The sequence below is a fragment of the Hypanus sabinus genome, chromosome 11 (genome assembly GCF_030144855.1).
Source record: "Hypanus sabinus isolate sHypSab1 chromosome 11, sHypSab1.hap1, whole genome shotgun sequence".
Taxonomy (NCBI): domain Eukaryota; kingdom Metazoa; phylum Chordata; class Chondrichthyes; order Myliobatiformes; family Dasyatidae; genus Hypanus; species Hypanus sabinus.
Genome location: NC_082716.1, coordinates 113788500 through 113814085, shown reverse-complemented (window position 1 = coordinate 113814085; position 25586 = coordinate 113788500). Strand labels below are relative to the sequence as shown.

Here is a 25586-nt window from a genome sequence, read left to right as displayed (position 1 = left end):
TGTATTTTACTCTGAGGGAGGGAACGGGGATTGTTATTGTTACTGTATTTTACTCTGAGGGAGGGGACGGGAATTGTTATTGTTACTGTATTTTACTCTGGGGAGGGGACGGGGATTGTTATTGTTACTGTATTTTACTCTGGGGAGGGGAGGGGGATTGTTATTGTTACTGTACTTTACTCTGAGGGAGGGGACGGGAATTGTTATTGTTACTGTATTTTACTCTCGGGGAGGGGACGGGGATTGTTATTGTTACTGTATTTTACTCTGGGGAGGGGAGGGGGATTGTTATTGTTACTGTACTTTACTCTGAGGGAGGGGACGGGAATTGTTATTGTTACTGTATTTTACTCTCGGGGAGGGGACGGGGATTGTTATTGTTACTGTATTTTACTCTGGGAAGGGGACGGGGATTGTTATTGTTACTGTATTTTACTCTGGGGAGGGGACCGGGATTGTTATTGTTACTGTATTTTACTCTGAGGGAGGGGACGGGGATTGTTATTGTTACTGTATTTTACTCTGGGGAGGGGACCGGGATTGTTATTGTTACTGTATTTTACTCTGAGGGAGGGGACGGGGATTGTTATTGTTACTGTATTTTACTGTGGGGGAGGGGACGGGGTTTGTTATTACTGTATTTTACTCTGAGGGAGGGGATGGGGATTGTTATTGTTACTGTATTTTACTCTGGGGAGGGGACAGGGATTGTTATTGTTACTGTATTTTACTCTGGGGAGGGGAGGGGGATTGTTATTGTTACTGTATTTTACTCTGAGGGAGGGGACGGGGTTTGTTATTGTTACTGTATTTTACTCTGAGGGAGGGGACGGGGTTTGTTATTGTTACTGTATTTTACTCTGAGGGAGGGGAAGGGGATTGTTATTGTTACTGTATTTTACTGTGGGGAGGGGACAGGGTTTGTTATTGCTACCGTATTTTACTCTGAGGGAGGGGACGGGGATTGTTATTGTTACTGTATTTTACTCTGAGGGAAGGGATGGGGATTGTTATTGTTACTGTATTTTACTCTGGGGAGGGGACGGGGTTTGTTATTGTTACTGTACTTTACTCTGAGGGAGTGGAGGGGGATTGTTATTGTTACTGTATTTTACTGTGGGGGAGGGGACGGGGATTGTTATTGTTACTGTATTTTACTCTGGGGAGGGGACGGGGTTTGTTATTGTTACTGTATTTTACTCTGGGGAGGGGACGGGGATTGTTATTGTTACTGTATTTTACTCTGAGGGAGGGGACGGGGATTGTTATTGTTACTGTATTTTACTCTCGGGGAGGGGATGGGGATTGTTACTGTATTTTACTCTGAGGGAGGGGACGGGGATTGTTATTGTTACTGTATTTTACTTTGAGGGAGGGGACGGGGATTGTTATTGTTACTGTATTTTACTCTGGGGAGGGGACCGGGATTGTTATTGTTACTGTATTTTACTCTGAGGGAGGGGACGGGGAATGTTATTGTTACTGTATTTTACTGTGGGGGAGGGGACGGGGTTTGTTATTGTTACTGTATTTTACTCTGGGGAGGGGACGGGGTTTGTTATTGTTACTGTATTTTACTGTGGGGGAGGGGACGGGGATTGTTATTGGTACTGTATTTTACTCTGAGAGAGGGGACGGGGATTGTTATTGTTACTGTATTTTACTCTGGGGAGGGGACGGGGATTGTTATTGTTACTGTATTTTACTGTGGGGGAGGGGACGGGGATTGTTATTGGTACTGTATTTTACTCTGAGAGAGGGGACGGGGATTGTTATTGCTACTGTATTTTACTCTGAGGGAGGGGACGGGGATTGTTATTGTTACTGTATTTTACTCTGAGGGAGTGGACGGGGATTGTTATTGTTACAGTATTTTATTGTGGGGAGGGGCAAAGAGATTGCCTCAGAGCCTTGGAAGTCCATTTTTAAGGCAGACGTGGATTCAGGGTAATAACTATTCATGAACCTGGTGGTGTGGGACCTGAGGCTCATTGTGGTGAGTGAAGTTATCCACACTGGTTCAGGAGCCTGATGGTTGTGGGGTAATAACTGTTCCTGAACCTGGTGGTGTGGGACCTGAGGCTCATTGTGGTGAGTGAAGTTATCCACACTGGTTCAGGAGCCTGATGGTTGTGGGGTAATAACTGTTCCTGAACCTGCTGGTGTGGGACCTGAGGCTCATTGTGGTGAGTGAAGTTATCCACACTGGTTCAGGAGCCTGATGGTTGTGGGGTAATAACTGTTCCTGAACCTGTTGGTGTGGGACCTGAGGCTACTCTACTGCCATGGTGTGAATTTTAGGGGTCATTCCTGAGAATGGCCGCAGGAAAGTGAATCTCAGTGTTGTATATGGTGACAGATATATATACACTTTGATAATAAAATTTACATTAAACTTTGATGGTGCATGTTGCACTGCTCCTTGTAGATGTCGTCTCAAATACTTAGCCCTCAGCCAACATCAGTCCACAATTTATCAGAAGTTTTGTTAAAGTGAGTTTGCTGTCCTCAAACAGGTCACAACAATAATTGCACTTTTATCATAATTCCCGTGATATAGAAATATACCATTGCCAGATGAGAGACTTCATATGCGGGAACATGGAGCAACACTCAGTGTGCTGTAGGAACGCAGCAGGTCGAGCATAAACAGGAGGAAATGAATTCTTTTCTTTCTTGGTTTCGTGGCTGTCTGGAGAAGACGAATTTCAGCTGTATACGTTGATAGTAAATGAATCTTTAAACCTTTTTGAATTGTTAGCTTTTTTTTTTGGTTGGGACTCCTGCCTTCAGGACTGTAAGAATGAAAAACATCCCGATGAAGGGTCTCGGCCTGAAACATCAACCGTTTACTCTTTTCCATATATGCTGCCTGTACTGCTGAGTTCCTCCAGCGTTTTATGTGTGTTGATTGGATTTCCAACATCTGCAAATTTTCTCGTGTTTGTAAAACGTCCTCTATCATTTTGCTCTGGAACTTGTGCTGGCGAGAAAAATGCAAGGGGGAAGATTTCCTCTGTCGGATGGGAGCGGGGCAGAAGTGGTTTAACCGGGGGCGGAAATGGTCGGGGGAATATTTTCGGGGCCGCGACCCGAAGGGGGAGACTAAGATGGCGGAGTGAAGAGCGAGGTGGAATCTGCTGAAGGTAGTTGGGGCGAAGATATCGCGGCAGCGGAGCGGGTCAGGGCGAGCGGTGCTCCCTTTCGCTCCCCTCTGAGCAGCGGGAACTGAAGCTGGTTGCGTTGGGGCGGCGGGAGAAGGGTTCGCGGGGAAGGGCCTTGGGCCTGAAGGGGCGGGTAACAGGGGAAATATTTGGGAAATGGAGGCTACTGGGCCATTGGGGAGTGAGATAGTAGTGAATGGGGTGTTTAGAAAAGTGGGGAGGTCCTCTGATGAGTGGGGAGTGGAAGAGCTGGGGATTGAGTTCTCAGGGTAATGAATAAGGTCAGTTGTGTTGGGGTAATCAGGGACTGGACATGGAGGCAGGATCACTCGGCTATTAGGTAGAGTGAGTGTCACGGTGAATGAGGTGATTAGAAACGTGTGCGGTGACTGGAGGAGTAGGGGATTGAGGTCTCTGGGTAATGAATGAGGTCATTTTGGTCGTGGGGTATTCAGGGAACTGGGCAATCGAGTCAGTGTCATTGGGTGGAGTGAGGTCAGGTGAATGAAATGATAAGAAACGGGTTTCTGAGGCATGGGGCTACTGTAGGAGGGTGATGGATGAAGAGGAGAGATGAGAAAATTAGATGGCAAGTGCAGACTGAAATATAGGAAGGGGAGGGAACAGAACAAGGCTGGGATACAGGAAGTTGTGGAAGTCGTAGAGTGGATTGAAGTTGATGAGCTGAGAAATGACAGGCGGGTTGGTGAACAGTCTGAAGAGTGGAGATGGGAAAGAAACAAATATATGGATAGGTTTGGGGGGGTGAAGTGGATGACTGGGGAATTAGGGGCAATAAGTCAGGGGGATGTTGGGAAACAGTGGAGCGGGGAGGACTGGAAAACTGGGAATGGGGATGGTGAAAGTAGAAGAGAAGCGCTGGGGAACTTGGGAATGGGGTGAAGAAGCAGGACGACCCAGGAATAAGAAGTTTGAGAGAGGTTGGGAAGAAGAAGGGCTGGGAAACTCGGGGAAGTGGTGGAGTAGCAGAGGACTCAGTAATAAGTCTGAGAAATGGAGGAAAGTTAAGGTCTCTGAAGTGAGTGGAGGGCATGAAAAGGGATTGCTGAGGAGAATGCGTGAGAATGGGCTGGGGTTTGTGACCTGGCGATAAGAGTGATGACTTGGGAGTCCAGGACGGGAAGTCTCAGGGTTTTTGACATCCACCGAAGTACTTCTGAAGTATAGTCATTTTTAAAGATTATATTCCATGTAAAATTTTGGCTGCAGTGATCCACTGTATTCATTTCTGGATCTCAATGCTTAAGAGCAGGAGTTCCCGACCATGGACCCCTACCATGAGCCAAGTGGGAACCCCTGCTTGAGAGAGAGTGCAGAAGACATTTACTGTGACACTGGATATGGGGAATCTCCAGTTAGCTGGGGTTGTTCTCATTGGAATGGAGAAAATAAAAAGTCTGTTACTGTCAAGTACATATATGTCACCTCTACTACCTGGAGATTAATTTTATTGTAGGCATTTACAAAAAAATAAAGAAATTCAATAGAATTTATGAAAATCTATCCATAAATAAATGTGACAAGCAACCAATGTAGAAAATGAGACAAATTGTCTCAATAATAAAATGTATAGTATTGAGAATGTGAGTTGTAGAGTCCTTGATGAAGATGACTAAATTTACAACTCTTTGCAGCTTATTTCGATCCTGTGCAGGAGTACCCCCACCCCCCCCGCCCCCATCCCCGTACCAGATGGTGATGCAGCCAGTTGCTATGTCAGGTCCAGATTAGATCTTCAGAGATATTGGCACCCAGCAGTCAAGAGAAAGAGAGTCAGTGAAAGTTTAGAAAAAAATAAGAAGTTAACTTCAGGCATCATGTGAAGATTGAGAAGATGGGTGGTGAATACAGGATTAGGTATATGATTGCTAGATGAACCTTTTAGTTCAGATAGAAATTGGCAGGTACAGCATTGTGGACATCACCAAGTTGTGGCTGAAAGAAGATCATATTTGGGAGCATAACATCGAACCTGTCCTAATCCACACTGAACAGATCCTTTCTGATACCATCCAAACTGGCCTTTCTCCAATTCAGGATTTCAACTCATGGACCAGTCCGATACTCCGTATTTGTCTTGAAAGTAATGGCATTAGGATCATTAGATGCAAAGTGTTCCCCTACACAAACTTCTGGCGCCCACCCTGTCTCATTCCCTAATAAGAGATTTAGTATGACACTCTGTCTACTTGGGATCTCTATACATTGACAAACTCTACACCATCCAACCCTTTTACAGTGTGGGAGTTAAAATCACCTACTCTTCTAAATCCAGTGGATTGTTGGATGGTCTATAAAATCTCATTAATGTGATTAATGTTATCCTTTTCTTGTACTTCAGTTCTACCATATAGCCTCACTAGGCGAGCTCTCCAGTCTGTCCTGATTGAACACTGTTGTGATATTTTCCCTGCCTAGTAATGCCCACCTCTCCTCCCTCCCACAATGGACCCCAGAATATTGAGCTGCTTCTCTTGCAAACAAGTCTCACTAATGCCTACAATGTCATAATTCCAGGTGTTGATCCATGCCTTGAATTCACCTGCCGATATTCAGGTCAGGATACTAGTCGCACCATGCTCAGCCTTTTAATTCTCTGAAGTCTTACCAGCATCTGCCTTCAAAACCACTCCATTAACTGTTCTGGCACTCTGGTTCCCATCTTCCTGCAACTCTAGTTTAAGTCTCCCCACCCCCCAAGTCCCCAGTGCAGCACGAGCAAACTTTCACACTAGGATATATTAGTCCTTCTCTAGTTCAAGTGCAAGCCATCTCCTCTGTACAGGTCCAACCTCCACTGGAAGAGAGTACAATGATACAAAAATCTAAATTTCTAGCTCCTGCACCAATTCCTTAGCCACGTGTTAAAACTATGATCTTCCTAATTCTAACCTCCCTAGCATGTGGCATGGGTATCAATCTTGAGATCACAACCCTGGAAGTCCTGCCATTTAACTACCTGAATTCACTCTGCAAGACTTCACCACCCATCATGTTATTGTAACCAACTTGGAACTGAACCTCCGGCCACTCACTTACGCATCCTGCATTCTTTATCTGAGATGTATCTAACCCTGGCACCCAGGAGGCAACATACCATCTGAGAATCTTGCTTTCATCCACAGAACCTCCTGACTGTTCCTCTAACCACTGAATCCCCTGTCGCTACAGCCCACCTCTTCTGCCCACCCCCCCCCCCCCCCCCACCTTCTCTTCTGAGCCACAGAGCCATACTCGGTGCTAGAGACCTGACTGCTATGGCATTCCTCTGCTAGGTCATACCCTCCATTAGTATCCAAAGCGAATTACCCGTTATTGAGGGGAATGGCTACAGGGGTAACCTGCACTGGCTGCCTATCATCTTTTCCCCTCCTGAGGGTCACCCAATTACCTGTGTTCTGCACCTTAGGAATAACTACCCCCTTGTAACATCCAAGGATACACATTGTATTTAATAGACAGATGGATAGGCAGAAGGAGTGGAGTTGCTCTGTTGGTAAAAAATGGAATCAAGCGCTTAGTGAGAAGCAATGTAGGGTCAGAAGATGTAGAATCCTTGTGGGTAGAGTTAAGAAACTGCAAGGGTGAAGAAAACAGTTATACGCAGTACCATGCAAAAGTCATAGGCACCCTAAATTTTTTAGGTGGTTTCAGATGGTATGGCTTCCACAGAGCCGTGATCTCAACATCATTGAGGCTCTCTGGGATTCCCAGAGATAAAGAAATAAGGAGACAGCCAAAGTCTGCAGATTACTGTGGCAAGTTCTCCAAGATGCTTGAATCAACCTACTGGCTGATTTTCTTAGAAACTTGCAAGGTAGTGTACCCAAGGGAATTGACACAGTTTTGGTCACACCAAATATTGATTTGATTTAGTTTTTTAATGTTTACTGCTCTTTATAGTAATTTTTTGATATTTAGGATCTTTTAATTTCAGTATTTTTGAAAACGGCTTCACTTCAGAATTTTTTTTTACTTTTGGATACTATAGGGTCTTAAGACCCTCTTAGATAGGTAAATGGAACTTAGAAAAATAGGTTATGTGCTAGGGAAATTCTAGGCAGTTTCTAGAGTAGGTTACATGGTCGGCACAACATTGTGGGCCAAAGGGCCTGTAATGAGCTGTAATTTTCTATGTTCTGTGTAGCTAAGACTTTTGCCCTTTTGTAGGCTTTCAAATAATAGCCAACAGATTACAACAGGGGATATAAAATGTAAGAAAGGCAGTGTTACAGTGGTCATGAGGGACTTCACTATGCAGGTACACTGGGAAAATCAGGTTACTACCATAAGATATAGGAGCAGAAGTAGGCCATTCGGCCCCACGTCTGCTCCACCATTCAATCAGGGGCTGATCCAATTCTTCCAGTCATCCCCACTCCACTGCCTTCTCCCCGTACCCTTTGATACCCTGGCTAATCAAGAACATATCTATCTCTGCCTTTAATACACCCAATGACTTGGCCTCCACAGCTGCTCGTGGCAACAAGTTCCACATATTTATCACCCTCTGACTAAAGTAATTTCTCCACAGCTCAGTTTAAATGGACATCCTTCAATCCTGAAGTCGTGCCCTCTTGTCCTAGATTCCCCTACCATGGGAAATAACTTTGCCATATCTAATTTGTTCAGGCCTTTTAACATTCGGTATGTTTCCATGAGATCCCCCCTCATTCTCCTGAACAGGGAATACAACCAAGAGCTGCCAGAGGTTCCTCATATGGTAACCCTTTCATTCCTGGAATCATTCTCGTGAATCTTCTCTGAACCCTCTCCAACGTCAGTATATTCTTTCAAAAATAAAGAGCTCAAAACTTCACACAATATTTCAAATGTGATCTCACAAGTGCCTTACAGAACTTCAACATCACATCCCTGCTCATATTCTGTACCTCTAGAAATGAGTGCTGACATTGCATTTGCCTTCTTCACCACCAACTCAACCTGGAGGTTAACCTGTAGGGTATCCTGCAGAGGGACTCCTAAGGGACTCCCATCACTGAATTTTGAATTCTGTCCCCATCTAAATAATAGTCTGCCCATTTATTTCTTCCACCAAAGCACATGACCATACACTTCCCAACATTGTATTTCATTTGCCACTTCTCAGCCCATTCCCCTAAACTATCTAAGTCTTTCTGCAGGCTCTCTGTTTCCTCAGCACTACCCACTCCTCCACGTAACTTTGTATCATCGGCAAATTTAGCCACAGATCCATTAGTCCAAATCATTGACATACATTGTAAAGAGCAGTGGTCCCAACACCGACCCCTGTGGAACTCCAGTGGTAACCGGCAGCCAGCCAGAATAGGATCCCTTTATTCCCACTTTCTGTTATCTGCTGATCAGTCAATGCTGCACCCATGCTAGTAACTTTCTTGTAATTCCATGGGCTCTTATCTTGCTAAGCAACCTCATGTGCAGCACATTGTCAAAGTCCATAAGACATTGAAGTAGAATTAGGTCATTTTGTTGCCATTCAATAATTCCATAATAGAATAGCAATCATGAAAGACCGCACCAACCAGTGTGCAAAGTATAACAAACTACAAATGCAAAAAGAAAGAAATAATAATAATAATAAATAAGCAATAATTACTGAGAAATTAAGATAAAGAATCCTTGAAATTGAGTACATAGGTTGTGGGAACATTTCAATGATGGGGCAAGTGAAGTTGAGTGAGGTTATCCCCTTTTGTTCACGAGCCTGATGGTTGAGGGGTAATAACTGTTCCTGAACCTGTTGGTGTGAGTCCTGAGACTCTTGTACTTTTTATCTGATGGCAGCAGTGAGAAGAAAGCATGTCCTGAGTGGTGGGGTCCCTGATGAAGGATGCAGCTTTCCTGTGACAGCTTTTCATACAGATGAGCTCAATGGTTGGGGAGGGCTTTATCCGTGATGGAGTAGGCCATATCCACTACTACTTGTAGGATTTTCCATTCAAGAGCATTTGTATTTCTATGTGAGGCTGTAATGCAGCCAGTCAGTATACTCTCCATTGCACATCTGTAGAAGTTTGTCAAAGTTTTAGATGTCATGCCAAATCTTTGCAAACTTCTAAGGAAGTGGAGCTGCTGACGTGCTTTCTTTGTAATTGCACTTGCATGTTGGGTCCAGGACAGGTCCTCTGAAATAGTAACAAGCCCCTTTCTTCCCAGGACTGACTGATCTGGGTCACCCTGACTCTGATGAGTAAGGAGATGAGGCGTGTCCTCTGAATTTCCAGCCTTATGATAGTGTAAATAATGTACATAGCATGGAAAAAATCGCCCAAAAATCTAGGCAATATCACTTGACTAGACTTCTAGTCATCTGTTGTGATGTTTCTGTATCTCTTGGTGTCAGATTTGATTTCTGATGATCAGATTGAATTATGCAGCGCCGAATCAGGTCCTTTGGTCCAATTTGTCCATACTGATCAGTGTTAAAGATGCTTTTGTAATGCATGCTGTACTTGACAGTGATGCAGGATTATAATTGCAAACTTCCTTTTCAGGCTTGTAGCCCTTGCCTCTTGTTCAGGATCAGGATGTGGCACGAAGCGCGGAAACATGAGCGCAAGCTGCGTGGGATGATGGTTGACTACAAGAAGCGAGCAGAGCGGCGCAGAGAGTACTATGAGAAGATTGTGAGCTTGTTGTAACCTTCTCTGTTTTGTGTGTACTTTAAAATAGAAACTTCTATAGATTAATAATTTTTCGGTGCATGGTTAACTATTGTCTTGTAAATGGTATTTTGGATTACAGAAGAAAGACCCGGCGCAGTTCCTGCAGGTTCACGGTCGAGCTTGTAAGATCCACCTGGACTCTGCTGTGGCACTTGCTGCAGAAAGCCCCCTCAACATGTAAGTTGGGATAGAAGCTGTCCTTGTGTCTGATGATATGTGCTCTCAAAACTTTATACTTCCTGCTTGATGGGCAAGGGGAGAAGAGAGAATGACTGGGGTAGTGCAGTTAAGGGTTAAGTGCATTGCAGTTGGAATCAGAGACATGGAGATGATTTATGTCCAGTGTGAATTTGATGGACTCCCCTCTCTACCCCCATAAGTGTTTAATTCCTTCCTTAAAGAGCGATGGATCAGTTTAAAAGCAGGGATGTAATGTTCAAACTTTTATAAAGCACCGGTGAGGCCTCACTTGGTGTATGGTGAGCAGTTTTGGGTCCTTTATCTAATAGAGAATGTGCTGACATTGGAGAGGGTTCAAAGGAGGATCACGAAAATGATTCCGGGACTGGAAGGCTTATTATATGAAGTGTGTTCGGTGGCTCTGGACCTTTACTCACTGGAATTCAGAAGAATGAGGGGGGGGCGGGGACCTCATTGAAACCTATCGAATGTTGAATGGCTTCGATAGAGTGGATGTGGAGAATATGTTTCTTAGGGTGGGAGAGTCTAAGACCGGAAGACACACCTGAATAGCAGGGCATCCTTTTAGAATGGAGATGAGGAGTAATTTCTTTAGCCAGAGAGTGGTGAATCTGTGGAATTTTGTTGCCTCAGGTGGCTGTGGAGGCCAAGTTACTGGGTATATTTAAGGTAAAGGTTGATAGACTGTTGATTAGTCAGGGCATGGGGAGAAGGCAGGAGATTGGTGCTGAGAGGGAAAATGGATCAGCCATGTCAAAATGGTTCATTGGTCCAAGTGGCCTAATTCTGCACCTATACGTTATAGTCTTATTGTTCTAGCTCATTAGAATATTGTGTGCCTTTTTTTCCTTCGGCAGTTTGAACGGGGCACGACTGCGCAAGCGCGTAAAAGTCAGCCCGTGAGGCAGCGGGAGAGTTTAAAAAATGAGTAGATTGAGAAGAGGTGATCATTTCTTCGGCAGTTTGAATGGGGCACAACTGCGCAAGCGCGTGAAAGTCAGCCGGTGAGGCAGCGGGAGAATTTAAAAAGCGAGCAGATTAATGGAGCAGGTGTTGTAGGAACGGGCAATGGAGTAGTGGGAGACAGAGTAGGAAGGCTTGGCTCGAGAGGCTGAGGACGAGCTTGCTCCCAGTCAGGTAAGGCTAGGTAAGCTCCTTTAATTAATCTAATTAGCTTAGGAGTAGGTAATGGAGGCAGCAGTTAGGGCAGTTGAGTGCTCCGTTTGCAGTATGTGGGAAGTCAGGGCGAGCAAAATTGTCCCTGATGACTACACCTGCAAAAGGTGCATCCAGCTGCAGCTCCTGACAAACCGTGTTAGGGAGTTGGCGTGGGAGCTGGATGAACTTCGGATCATTCGGGAGGCAGAGGCAGAAATAGACAGGAGTTACAGGGAGATAGGAGCATCAGGAGACAGGTAGCTGGGTGACTGTCAGGAAAGGGAAGGGGAGTAGACAGAAAGAGCAGAGCACACCTGTGGCCGTTTCCATCAACAATAAGTATACCGTTTTGTATACTGTTGGTGGGGACGACCTACCAGGGACAAGTTGCAGTGGTTGCGTCTCTGGCACCGAGACTGGACCCTCAGTTCAGTAGGGAAGGAGGGAAAAGAGGAGAGCAGTAGTGATAGGGGTTTGATAGTTAGGGGAACAGATAGGAGGTTCTGTGGAAGAGATCGAGAATCCCGGATGGTCTGTGGCCTCCTTAGTGAGAGGGTCCGCGATATCTAGGATCGAGTTCTCAGTATTCTCAAGAGGGAGGGGGAGCAGCCAGATGTCGTGGTCCATGTAGGGACCAATGATGGGGATAGGAAGAAGGAGGAGGTCCTGCGAAGAGAATTTAGGGAGTTAGGTGCAAAATTGAAGGACTGGACCTCCAGGGTTGCAATCTCAGGATTGCTACCCGTGCCACGTGCTAGTGAGGCTAGAAATAGGAAGATAATGCAGCTAAATACGTGGCTAAGGAGTTGGTTCAGGAGGAAGGGCTTCATGTTTCTGGACAATTGGGCCTCGCTCCAGGGAAGGTGGGACCTGTTCCGACGGGATGGGTTGCACCTGAACTGGAGGGGGACTAACATCCTTGCGGGAAAGTTTGCTAGTGCTGCCCCGGGGGTTTTAAACTAGATTTGCAGGGATAGGGGAACCGAAGTGTTAGAGCAGATAGTGAGGTGGAGGAGGATAAAGGTCATGCGAGAACTGCAAGTATAGTGTATGGAGTAAAGCCAGATCTAGCATATAAAGAGGCTTTGAGGAAAGGGAAACAGAATAAAGGGTGTAAAGGTAGTAAGGTAGAAGGGCTAAAACGCGTGTACTTCAATGCAAGAAGCATCAGGAACAAAGGTGATGAACTGAGAGCTTGGATACATACATGGAATTATGATGTAGTGGCCATTACGGAGACTTGGCTGGCACTAGGGCAGGAATGGATTCTCAATATTCCTGGATTTCAGTGCTTTAAAAGGGATAGAGAGGGGGGGAAGGGGAGGAGAGGTGGTCAGGGATACTATTACAGCTACAGAAAGGGTGGGTAATGTAGCAGGATCCTCTTTTGAGTCAGTATGGGTGGAAGGAATAGGAAGGGAGCAGTTACTCTATTGGGAGTATTCTATAGGCCCTCTGGTAGCAGCAGAGATACCAAGGAGCAGATTGGGAGGCAGATTATGGAAAGGTGCAAAAAAAACAGGGTTGTTATCATGGGTGACTTTAACTTCCCTAATATTGATTGGCACCTGATTAGTTCCAATGGTTTAGATGGGGCAGAGTTTGTTAAGTGCGTCCAGGAAGGATTCCTTTCACAGTATCTTGACAGGCCAACTAGGGGGAATGATGAGATACTAGATCTAGTATTAGGTAACGAACTGGGTCAGGTCACAGAACTCAGTGGGTGAGCATCTGGGGGACAGTGATCATCGCTCCCTGGCCTTTAGCATTATCATGGAAAAGGATAGAATCAGAGAGGACAGGAAAATTTTAATTGGGGAAGGGCAAATTATGAGGCTATAAGGATAGAACTTGCGGGTATGAATTGGGATGATGTTTTTGCAGGGAAATTGAACATATGAACATTTGGTCGATCTTTAGGGATCTCTTGCAGGATGTTCGGGATAAATTTGTCCCGGTGAGGAAGGTAAAGAATGGTAGGTTTTAGGAACCATGGGTGACAAGTGAGGTGGAGAATCTAATCAGATGGAAGAAGGCAGCATAGCAGCATACGTGAGGTTTAGGAAGCAAGGATCAGATGAGTCTATTGAGGAATATAGGGTAGCACGAAAGGAGCTTAAGAAGGGGCTGAGAAGAGCAAGAAGGGGGCAAGAGAAGGCCTTGGTGAGTAGGGTAAAGGAAAACCCCAAGGCATTCTTCAATTATGTGAAGAACAAAAGGTTGACAGGAGTGAAGGTAGGACCAATTAGAGATAAAGGTGGGAAGATGTGCCTGGAGGCTGTAGAAGTGAGCAAGGTCTTCAATGAATACTTCTCTTCGGTATTCACCAATGAGAGGGAACTTGATGACGGTGAGGACAATAAGAGTGAGATTGATGTTCTGGAGCATGTTGATATTAAGGGAAAAGAGGTGTTGGAGTTGTTAAAATACATTAAGATGGATAAGTCCCCGGGGCCTGACAGAATATTCTCCAGGCTGCTCCAGGAGGCGAGGGAAGAGATTGTTGAGCCTCTGGCTAGGATCTTTATGTCCTTGTTGTCCACGAGAATGGTACTGGAGGATTGGAGGGAGGTGAATGTTGTCCCCTTGTTCAAAAAAGGTAGTAGGGATAGTCCTGGTAACTATAGACCAGTGAGCCTTACGTCTGTGATGGGAAAGCTGTTGGAAAAGATTCTTAGAGATAGAATCTATGGGCATTTAGAGAATCATGGTCTGATCAGGGACAGTCAGCATCGCTTTGTGAAGGGCAGATCGTGTCTAACAAGTCTGTTAGAGTTCTTTGAGGAGGTGACCAGGCATATAGATGAGGGTAGTGTAGTGGATGTGATCTACATGAATTTTAGTAAGGCATTTGACAAGGTACCACACAGTAGGCTTATTCAGAAAATCAGAAGGTATGGGATCCAGGGAAGTTTGGCCAGGTGGATTCAGAATTGGCTTGCCTGCAGAAAGCAGAGGGTCGTGGTGGAGGGAGTACATTCAGATTGGAGGGTTGTGACTCCTGGTGTCCCACAAGGATTGGTTCTGGGACCTCAACTTTCTGTGATTTTTATTAATGACCTGGATGTGGGGGTAGAAGGGTGGGTTGGTAAGTTTGCAGATGACACAAAGTTTGGTGGTGGTGTTGATAGTGTAGAGGATTGTCGAAGATTGCAGAAAGACATTGATAGGATGCAGAAGTGGGCTGAGAAGTGGCAGATGGAGTTCAACCTGGAGAAGCGTGAGGTGGTACACTTTGGAAGGACAAACTCCAAGGCAGAGTACAAAGTAAATGGCAGGATACTTGGGAGTGTGGTGGAGCAGAGGGATCTGGGGGTACATGTCCACAGATCCCTGAAAGTTGCCTCACAGGTAGATAGTGTAGTTAAGAAAGCTTATGGAGTGTTAGCTTTCATAAGTCGAGGGATAGAGTTTAAGAGTTGTGGGGTAATGATGCAGTTCTATAAAACTCTGGTTAGACCACACTTGGAGTACTGTGTCCAGTTCTGGTCACCTCACTATAGGAAGGACGTGGAAGCATTGGAAAGGGTACAGAGGAGATTTACCAGGATGCTGCCTGGATTAGAGAGTATGCATTGTGATCAGAGATTAAGGGAGCTAGGGCTTTACTCTCTGGAGAGAAGTAGGATGAGAGGATACATGATAGAGGTATACAAGATATTAAGAGTAATAGATAGAGTGGACAGCCAGCGCCTCTTCCCCAGGGCACCACTGCTCAATACAAGAGGACATGGCTTTAAGGTAAGGGGTGGGAAGTTCAAGGGGGATATTAGAGGAAGGTTTTTTACTCAGAGAGTGGTTGGTGTGTGGAATGCACTGCCTCAGTGGTGGAGGCAGATACACCAGTGAAATTTAAGAGACTGCTAGACAGGTATATGGAGGAATTTAAGGTGGAGGGTTATGTGGGAGGCAGGGTTTAAGGGTCGACAACATTGTGGGCCGAATGGCCTGTACTGTGCTGTATTGTTCTCTGTATCATATGACATGGGCAATATTGACCGCCGCTAGCAATTCTATAATTTCCTTATCAACATTACCATTATCAAGTTATGCAGTGTTGGAAGTACATTGCTGTTTCTTTGTTTTTGGTGGGATTAACAGTGGATGGAGGCTGTCCAGGAGCTGTAAGGCACTCCTTCGCTCTGCTAGCCTGCAGGTTACCCTTGGTGATTTAGCCCATCACTGACTGATTCCCTTTTGGCTTTCAACCTCACTGAATATTGGCTTACTTCATTTTCCTAGGATGCCGTGGCAAGGCGACACAAACAACATGATCGATCGATTCGATGTCCGTGCACATCTGGATTATATTCCCGAGTATACTCCACCTTTCCTAAGTGCTCTGTGAGTATTCTCCATAAATGATAGCAATGGGTTGTGGCTGATGACAGGGTGGGAGTTGTAGATCATCCTCTATTCCTATTGCCTGTTATGCTGCTGGTGTTTAGGGCAGCAGTGAAGGTCCTCCCTCTTTAGTGGTGTTCGCTTCCTTCATCATGCCAATAGCTTCCTCTCAGTTTTCACTACTCTCAGTCATACAAGTCCCCTGTGGAAACTCAGCAATACCATCGCACTCTGATGTAGAAGGATTCTTCATTACTGCTTCCGTAACGGCTTTATTTTACCAGTCAGGATTGTTAGCCGTCAGCTGAACCCCCGAACCTGAAGGACTAGTGGATCACTCTCTGTTTGACCTCTACCTTTTGACCTGTTTGGCATGCGTGACCCAAAGCATAAAGCCCTGACTCCAGCCAACATAGCTCTCTGGATCATAGAGGCACGTAAGCCTCTAAACCCTACAACAAGTCCTCTGTAACCGATAACAATGGATAGTGACTGATGGTGGGGTGGGGGTGTTCTCCCAAGTCAAGGTCTGAAGTTCAGAATTTGAGAAGGAGAACCTAAAGTCAGATGTATCGGTGTAGTAAATGGAATTATAGAGGCCTGAAAGAGGAGTTGGCCAGAATTGATTGGAAAAGAACACTGGCAGGGATGATGGCAGAGCAGCAATGGCCAGAATTACTGAAAGCAATTCAGAAGGCACATCCTAAAGGAAAAAGTATTTAAGGGCAAGATGAAACAACCATGGCTAGCAAGGGAAGTTAAAATCGACATAAATGCCATAGAGAGGACATATAATAGAGCAAACTTCAGTGGAAAGTTAGAGGATTGGGAAGTTTTTAAATACCAACAGAAGGCAACTAAAAACATCATTAAGAAGGTAAAGATGGAATATGAAAGTATGCTAGCCAGTAATATTATAGAGGATACCAAAAGTTTCTTCAGATACATAAAGCGTAAAAGAGAGGCGAGAGTGGATATTGGACTGCTGGTAAATGATGCTGGAGAGGTAGTAATCGGAGGCAAGGAAATGACAGACAAATTGAATAAGTATTTTGCATCATTCTTCACAGTGAAAGACACTAGCAGTATGGTGGAAGTTCCAGGTGTCATGGGTCATGAAGTGTATGGCGTTACTATTACTAGAGAGAAGGTTCTTGGGAAACTGAAAGATCACCTGATAAATCACCTGAACCAGAGCCTTTTCTGGTTGGCTGCCAGTGACTAGTGGTGTTCCATAGGGGTCTGTGTTGGGATCAATTTTTTTTACATTATATATTAGTAATTTAGATAATGGATGTTTCCTGTAGTTGGAGAGTAAGACCAGAAGACACAGACTGAGAATAGCAGGCTGCCCTTTTAAAATGGAGATGAGGAGGAACTTCTTTTGCTGGAGAGTGGTGAATCTGTGGAAATTGTTGGCACAGGTGGTTGTGGAAGCCAAGTCTTTATACTTATTTAAGGCAGAGGTTGATAGATTTTTGATTGGTCAGGACATGAAAGGATACAGGAGGAAGGAAAGTGATTGGGGCTAAGATAGAAAATGGATCAGCCATGATGAAATGGCAGAGCAGACTCAATGGGCTAACTGACCTAATTCTGCTCCTATATCTTATGCTAAATTTACGAGGGGTGATTGATAAGTTCATGGCCTAAGGTAGAAGGAGTCAGTTTTAGAAAACCTAGCACATTTATTTTTCAACATAGTCTCCTCCTACATGTACACACTTAGTCCAGCGGTTGTGGAGGATACGGATTCCTCCTTTGTAGAAATGGTCCACAGCAGGGGTGATTGATAAGTTTGTGGTTTAAGGTAGAAGAAGATGAGTTATTAACTTCAAACTTTCTGCATTATCACTCAAAGAGTTGAACTTCACATGCATGTAACAAGAGCGTCTTGGGCCTCCAGGTGGTCCACAGCTGGGGTGATTAATAAGTTTGTGGCCTAAGGTAGAAGATCAGTTATACAACTCTCGTTACATGCACATGCAGTTCAACTACTTTATAACAGTTCAACTGCTTTATAATAGTTTGTTAACTGCTTTATCAAACTGCTGTGGACCACTTCTGGAGGTCCAAGACACAGACTTCTACAAAGAAGGGATCTGTATGCTCCACGACCGCTGGACTAAGTGTGTAAATGTAGGAAAAATAAATGTGCTGTGTTTTCTAAAATTGACTCCTTCTTTAGGCCATGAGCTTATCAATCACCCTTCGCATGATCAAAGTACATATACATCGCCATATACAACCAAACAGCCAATGTGCAAATAAGACAAACTGGGCAAATAAAAACAAACAAATAAATCAATAATATTAAGGACGTGAGTTGTTGAGTCCTTAAAAGTGATTCTCTAGGTTGTGGAATCAGTTCAGTGTTGTGTGAAGTTATCCACACTGGTTCAGGACCCTGATGGTTGAGGGGTAATAACAGTTCCTGAACCTGGTGGCGTGGGACCTGAGGCTCATTGTGGTGAGTGAAGTTATCCACACTGGTTCAGGAGCCTGATGGTTGTGGGGTAATAACTGTTCCTGAATCTGGTGGTGTGGGACCTGAGGGTCATTGTGGTGAGTGAAGTTATCCACACTGGTTCAGGAGCCTGATGGTTGTGGGGTAATAACTGTTCCTGAACCTGGTGGTGTGGGACCTGAGGCTCATTGTGGTGAGTGAAGTTATCCACACTGGTTCAGGAGCCTGATGGTTGTGGGGTAATAACTGTTCCTGAACCTGGTGGTGTGGGACCTGAGGCTCATTGTGGTGAGTGAAGTTATCCACACTGGTTCAGAAGCCTGATGGTTGTGGAGTAATAACTGTTCCTGAACCTGGTGGTGTGGGACCTGAGGCTCACATATCTCCTGCGTGATGGTAGTAGCGAGAGGAGAACATGGATTTGATGATGGGGAGGCCCATAATGATGGATGCTGCTTTCTTGCAGCAGTGCTCCTTGTAGATGTGCTGAATGTCCACAGCTGCGTAAGCAGTTTCAAGTTCTTGGTGTCAAGATCTCTGAGGATCTAACCTGGTCCCAACACTTTGATGTAGTTACAAAGAAGGCAAGACAGCTGCTATATTTTATTAGGAGTTTGAAGAGATTTGGTATGTCAACAAATACACTCAAAAACTTCTATAGATGTACCATGGAGAGCATTCTGACAGGCTGCATCACTGTCTGGTATGGAGGGGCTACTGCACAGGACTGAAAGAAGCTGCAGAGGGTTGTAAATTTAGTCAGCTTTCTCTTGGGTACTAGCCTACAAAGTACCCAGGGCATCTTCAAGGAGCGGAGTCACAGAAAGGCAGTGTTCATTATTAAGCAACACACATAAAATGCTGGTGGAACACAGCAGGCCAGGCAGCATCTATAGGAAGAAGCACTGTCGATGTTTCGGGCTGAGACCCTTCGTCAGGAGTAACCGAAAGAAAAGATAGTAAGAGATTTGAGAGGGGGAGGGGGAAATGCGAAATGATAGGAGAAGACCGGAGAGGCTGAAGTGAAGCTGAGAGTTGGAAAGGTGATTGGCAAAAGGGATACAGAGCTGGAGAACGGAAAGGATCATGGGACGGGAGGCCTAGGGAGAAAGAAAGGGGGAGGGGAGCACCAGAGGGAGATGGAGAACAGGCAGAGTGATGGGCAGGGAGAGAACAAAAAGTGGGGGGGGGGGATAAATAAATCAGGGATGGGGTAAGAAAGGGAGGAGGGGCATTAACGGAAGCTAGAGAAGTCAATGTTCATGCCATCAGGTTGAAGGCTACCCAGATGGTATATAAGGTGTTGTTCCTCCAACCTGGATGTGGCTTCATCTTGACAGTAGAGGAGGTCATGGATAGACATATCAGAATAGGAATGGGATGTGGAATTAAAATGTGTGGCCACTGGGAGATCCTGCTTTCTCTGGCAGAGCGAGCGTAGGTGTTCAGTGAAATGGTCTCCCAGTCTGTGTCAGGTCTCACCAATATATAAAAGGCTGCACCGGGAGCAGTGGATGTAGTATACCACACCAGCCGACTCGCAGATGAAGTGTCACTTCACCTGGAAGGACTGTCTGGGGCCCTGAATGGTGGTGAGGGAGGAAGTGTAAGGGGAGGTTAGCACTTGTTCCGCTTACTAGGATAAGTGCCAAGAGGGAGATCGGTGGGAAGGGATGGGGGGATCAAGTGGACAAGGGAGTCGCGTAGGGAGCGATCCCTGCGGAAAGCAGAAGTGGGGGGGAGGGAAAGATGTGCTTGGTAGTGGGATCCAGTTGGAGGTGACGGAAGTTACGGAGAATTATACGTTGGGCCTAGAGGCTGGTGGGGTGGTAGGTGAGCACAAGGGGAACACTGTCCCGAGTGGGGTAGCGGGCGGATGGGGTGAGGGCAGACGTGCGGGAAATGGGAGGGATGTGTTTGAGAGCAGAGTTGATTATGGCCCTTTGTTTAAAAAAGGAAGACATCTCCTTCATCCTGGAATGAAATGCCTCATCCTGAGAGCAGATGCGGCAGAGACGGAGGAATTGTGAAAAGGAGATGGCATTTTTGCAAGAGACAGGGTGGGAAGAGGAATAGTCCAGATAGCTGTGAGAGTCAGTGGGCTTATAGTAGATATCAGTAGATAAGCTGTCTCCAGAGACAGACTGAAAGATCAAGAATGGGGAGGGAGGTGTCGGAAATGGACCAGGTAAATTAGAGGGCAGGGTGAAAGTTGGAGGCAAAGTTAATGAAATGAATGAGCTCAGCATGTGTGCAGGAGGCAGCGCCAATGCAGTCATTGATGTGGCGAAGGAAGAGAGGGGGACGAATACCCATATAGGCTTGGAACATGGACTGTTCCACAAAGCCAACAAAAAGGCAGATATAGCTGGGACCCATGCGTGTGCCCATGACTACACCTTTGGTTTGGAGAAAGTGGGAGGAGCCAAAAGAGAAATTATTGAGAGTAAGAACTACTTCCGTTAGATGGAGGAGAGTGGTGGTAGAGGGGAATTGGTTAGGTCTGGAATCCAAAAAGAAGCAGAGAGCTTTGAGACCTTCCTGGTGGGGGATGGAGGTATATAGGGACTGGACGTCCATGGTGAAAATAAGGCAGTGGGGACCAGGGAACTTAAAATCATTGAAAAAATTCAAAGCATGAGAAGTGTCACGAACATAAGTGGGAAGAGATTGAACAAGGGGGGGATAAAACAGTGTCAAGGTATGCAGAACTGAGTTTGGTGTGGCAGGAGCAAGCTGAGACAATGGGTCTACCTGGACAGGCAGGTTTGTGGATCTTGGGTAGGAGGTAGAAACGCGAAGTGCAGAGTGTGGGAATTATGAAGTTGGTGGCAGTGAATGGGAGATCCCCAGAGCTGATAAGGTTGGTGATGGTGTGGGAGAAAGTGGCCTGGTGCTTCTTAGTGGGGTCATGATCGAGGGGTAAATAAGAGGAGGTATCAGCGAGTTGTCGCTGTGCCTTGGCCAGGTAGAGGTCAGTACCTCCAGCACCCAGAGCATGCCCTTTCCTCACTGTTACCATCAGGTAGGAGATACAGAAGCCTAAAGGCACACACTCAGCGATTCAGGAAAAGCTTCTTCCCCTCTGCCAGCTGATTCCTAAATGGACATTGAACCCTTGGACACTACCTCACTTTTTAAATATATAGCGTCCCTGTTTTTTTGCACTATTTTTAACCCATTTAATTTACGTATACTGTTTAAAGTATACTGAATAAGATTTGTGTAGTATTTTTTCCTTCTATATTATGTATTGCATTAAGCTGCTGCTACTAAGTTAACAAATTTCATGTCACATGCAGGTGATGATAAATCTGATTCTGATTCTGAAGTGTGGGCAACGTAAAATTTAAGAGGGAGTTGAGTTAGGATGGCTTCCTTCTGTTATATTAGGAAATACAGAAAAATAGAAAGGCTACAGACCATGAACTCCAAGGTAGGATTAAAAGTACATTACAAAAACAGGCCTTTTGGCCCATCTGAGCTATTTAAATTGCCTACCCCCATCGACCTGTACTGCGCCTATACCCTCCTTACCCCTATATTGTCATCTGCACAAGTACATCTATGCACAGTTACAGTGAAAAGGCCATCTTTGCAGCAGTATTACAAATGCATAGTATTATATAAACAGCATTCACATGAAAAACATAAATTGAACATGTTTTTTACAAAAATAACACAATTAGAATTTTGAAAAAGTATAGTCAGTTTTAGTGATCTAGCTGTTCATAGCATTTTGCTAATTTTTTGTGATTTGAGTCCAGTTCTGATGAAGGGTCTTGATCCAAAACTGTGACTCTTTTGCACTTCCAGAGACTCTGCCTGACCTGGTGAGTTCCTCCAACATTTTCTGTATGTTGCTCAAGTTTTCCAGCATCTGCAGAATCCGTTTTGTTGTGATTGGAGTTGTGCTAGCTGGTTCAAGAATTGTGTTATTGAAGGAAAGCTCTTGAACCTGTTGGTGTGGAACTTCAAGCTTCTATACCTCCTGCCTGATGGTATCTGCGAAAAGGTGGCATGGACAGAACAGTGGGGATTTTTGATGATAGATGTTGCCTTCTTGAGGCATTGTCTCCTGAGATACTACCCATGATAGGGAGGGATGTGCCTGTGGCGCTCCTGCTTCCCTCTGCAACTTCTTACGTTCTTGCGCTTTTGAATTGCCATTGCGAACGTGATGCAACTAGTCAGGCAAAAACGCAGACTATAAAACGCAAAAACAAAAGAATCCGTATTCTGTTCAGCTCAGTGTTCAATATCTGCAGGCTGCCCCGATTCGAAATCACCCAAAAACAGCACCAGAAAAAGGAGCAACCAGAAAACACGTCATAATGTGAATTACAGTCCAAGCCACAAACCTCGTTGATAAAACCTTGCTCCAGCGCCATCCTCTGACAGCATTGGGGGGTTGGGAGAGAGAGAGGGAGACTTTCCTTCAGGAACAGCAAGTGAGAGAGAAAAGAGTGACCATCATAAGCAAACACCTTCTCTGGCAGCAGTGAGCAAGAGGCTAGTAGATGGCACTGAACACTTGCTCGCCTTCTGCAGTCACCCTGATGTTTTCAATCTTCCTTGCCGCATTAATCAGCAAGATGTGTTCGTGCCCCACCTGCAAGTTTCTCTGCCTTTAGAAGGCTGCTCGTCTCCTAGCACCCTCTTGGAGACAGCAAAGTGCTAGATCATTCAATTGGCCCCGAAAGAAACACCACCAAACTGTAGATCACAGGCTCCAACAGTCCCAGAACCACATTTGAAAGAAAAAGTGAAAGAAGCAGTTTCACGGACCATCTTGAAGATGTTGATCATGTTAGCATTGTTCACTGGTGCCATCCCAGGAATTTAACGCTGCTGACCATCTCTACTAATGTGGAGTAGTGCACATTCACGATCCCTCCGCAGTGGTTAGTTACACAAACACAGTGGCTGGATAGGACTCAAAAGTGAATGAAGCTGAGCTGATTTAGTTTCTTTAGAAGAGCTGCAACATTATTATCAGAGGGTGGAGGGTCGGGAGATGTTGAGCCAGATGCTGCTACTTTTGCTTGCTGTCTTGTTACTCCAGCCGGAAAGTGTGTGATGGAGAACAGTCTACATGCTGAAAGGGAGCTGTTTGCAGTGACTCTGTTGTCTTGGCTGATGACACTTCGTTGAAGTGGAGTTCAGTAGCTTGGGGAAGAGGGCTTCTCATTGTGATGGAACAGTTCTAAGAGACTGACTTTAAGAGTAGCACGAGAAGAGTGTGTGATGGAGGGATTTGTATATCCCTTGAAAGTACTGTCATTGATAGATAGGGTCATAAAGAAGTTTTTGGCACATGGGCCTTTGTATTACGAAGAGGAGTTGGATGTTATATTGAAGTTGTATAAAGTGTTAGTGAGGCCAGATTTGGAGTATTGTGCCAATCTGCTTGCAAGATCTACAAGAAAGATATCAGTCAGATTGAAAGAACACAGAGAAAATTTACAAGGATGTTGCTGGGCCTTGAAGACCTGAATTATAGGGAAAGGGTGAAGAGGTTAGGACTATTCCCTGGAGCATAGGAGAATGAGGGGATATTTGATAGACGTATACAAAATTATGAGCAGTACAGATGGCGGTAAAAGAAAACGCAAGCAGACTTTTTCCATGAAAGTTGGGTGAGACTAGAACTAGAGTTTGTAGGATAAGGTTGAAAGGTGAAATATTAAAGGGTAACCTGAGGGAGAACTTAGAGAGTGGTGGTGTGGAACAAACTGCCAGTAGAAGTGGTGGATACAGGTTTAATTTCAATATTCAAGAAAAATTTGAGTAAATGTAAAGATGCAAAGGTTATGGAGGTCTATGGTTCAGGTACGGGTTGATGGGACTAGACAGTATAATAGTTCAGCATGGACTAGATGGGCCAAAGGGTCTTTTTCTGTGCTGTAGTGCTCTGTGTTTACAGAGCCCATTGCAGGCCATCTGTGTTCGTTCAGAGCTATTCCACTCACCCACTAATTTCCCCTGTAACCTTAAAAGATTAAATATTGGCTTTAATTGTCCCACGTACATCGAAGCATATTGAAGAGTGTGTCTTTTATGATAACAGCCAACACAGTGAAAGGATTGTGCCTACCATTAGCTGAGGAGTCCCCTGCCTTAGGGAAAACACAAGCATCCTGCTCACTAAAAGTGACCTCATCAGAAAATGCTGTTTAATCAACAGGGTGAGGCCTTATCTTGTGTGGAGTGACAAGATACGCAACACATCGAGGAGTACCATGTGCACAACACAGTGATGCAGAGAAGCACACACATACAATGCTAGGGTAACTCAACAGGTCAAACAGCTTGTATGGATAGAAATAGTCAACGTTTCAGGCTGAGAGTTTGAGGTGCAAACATAATGAATCCAGGTGATATCCAAGCAACACACACCAAATGTTGGAGGGTTCAGCAGGTAAGGCAGCATCTATGAAGGGAAATTAACAGTGGATGTTTTGGGTTAAGACCCTTTTCAGGACAATTTCTAAAATTGGCAGCATTTAAGTATTTTAAGGAATTAACTTCTGAAGAAATTGATGCTTTTATCTGGAGGAACTTGGAGGTATTTCAGGCACTTGTTTTTAATCTTTAAATAGAAATTATTCACCAAATACAACAAGGTAATCATTTATACACATTCAAGGTGTGAAAGCAAATAGCATCTAGCAGTTCAACCAGTTATTTGTATGAGTTTATTTGTAGAGCTGTAAAGGCAAATAAAGCTATTAATGAAATAATTTTCACAGTTTGATGAACAAACACGTGTTGAAATTTTTGGCACATTCGGCCTACTGTTTCTGGGCCAGCCGAAGGAAAGCAATCCAGCTGAATTCCACCTTCCAGGACTTCGTCTTGTCAACAGTCTTGTTGGCTCCTGTGACTCTAACTGATGCAAATGCCTTCCAGAATTTCAGTCTGCATTTCCTTATTTAGAACATGCGACCAACCTTTATTTTCCTGTTTCCAGCTCCCCAGAACATGACAACGATGAACGGAAATGTAATTATGAGCGATACCGAGGTTTGGTTCAGAACGATTTTGCAGGCAGTAAGTGTTGAAGCATCTGACTCACTAGTTTTTTTTGCTGAATTCTTAATAGGTTTTTTTTCCAATAGCTCAGTGAGTTGATTGCATTTGAACGAACAAGGACTTGGCCTGTTTCACGTAGTTTACTCCCTTATCTTTGTAAATCGTCCTTCCTGCAACTTTTCCACTTTTTCATGTGTACTGAATTCAGCAATTGGCTGACTTTGTAGGAGACAAAGAATGAAAATTGGGAGAAAAGCACTCTGCTGCTATATTGTGCCTACAATGGTTTTATGAAGACAGTGATCTCTCTTGTTTTGAGTGCCTGGCTTTTAATTTTAGAAACTAGACCATAAGACATAGGAGAAGAATTGGGCCATTTGGCATATCAAGTGTCTCAACTATTTCATTACGGCTGATCCACTTCCTTATCAACCCCATTCTTCTGCCTTCTCGCCATAACCTTTCACTCCCTGACTAATCAAGAGCATTTCAACTTCCTATTTAAATACACCGAATGATTTGGTGTCC

General features: G+C 44.8%; 1 protein-coding gene across 5 annotated transcripts in view; it reads left to right on the top strand.

Moving 5' to 3' along the window:
- The first annotated feature begins 3064 nt into the window (after positions 1 to 3064).
- clasrp (CLK4-associating serine/arginine rich protein) overlaps positions 3065 to 25586 on the top strand; it is a 116021-nt gene continuing 93499 nt past the window's right edge. For 4 of the 5 annotated variants that reach the window (XR_009514878.1, XR_009514877.1, XR_009514879.1 and 1 more), the window contains exons 1-5: positions 3065 to 3146; positions 9683 to 9814; positions 9933 to 10030; positions 15455 to 15556; positions 24997 to 25076. Coding sequence is in view for 2 of the 5 variants with exons in the window: in XM_059985179.1 (XP_059841162.1) it covers positions 9716 to 9814; positions 9933 to 10030; positions 15455 to 15556; positions 24997 to 25076 (379 nt within the window). In the remaining 3 variants the exon portion in view is untranslated. Of the gene's footprint in view, positions 3147 to 9682; positions 9843 to 9932; positions 10031 to 15454; positions 15557 to 24996; positions 25077 to 25586 lie in introns of those variants that run through there. The other variant, XM_059985180.1, reaches the window with a different exon arrangement.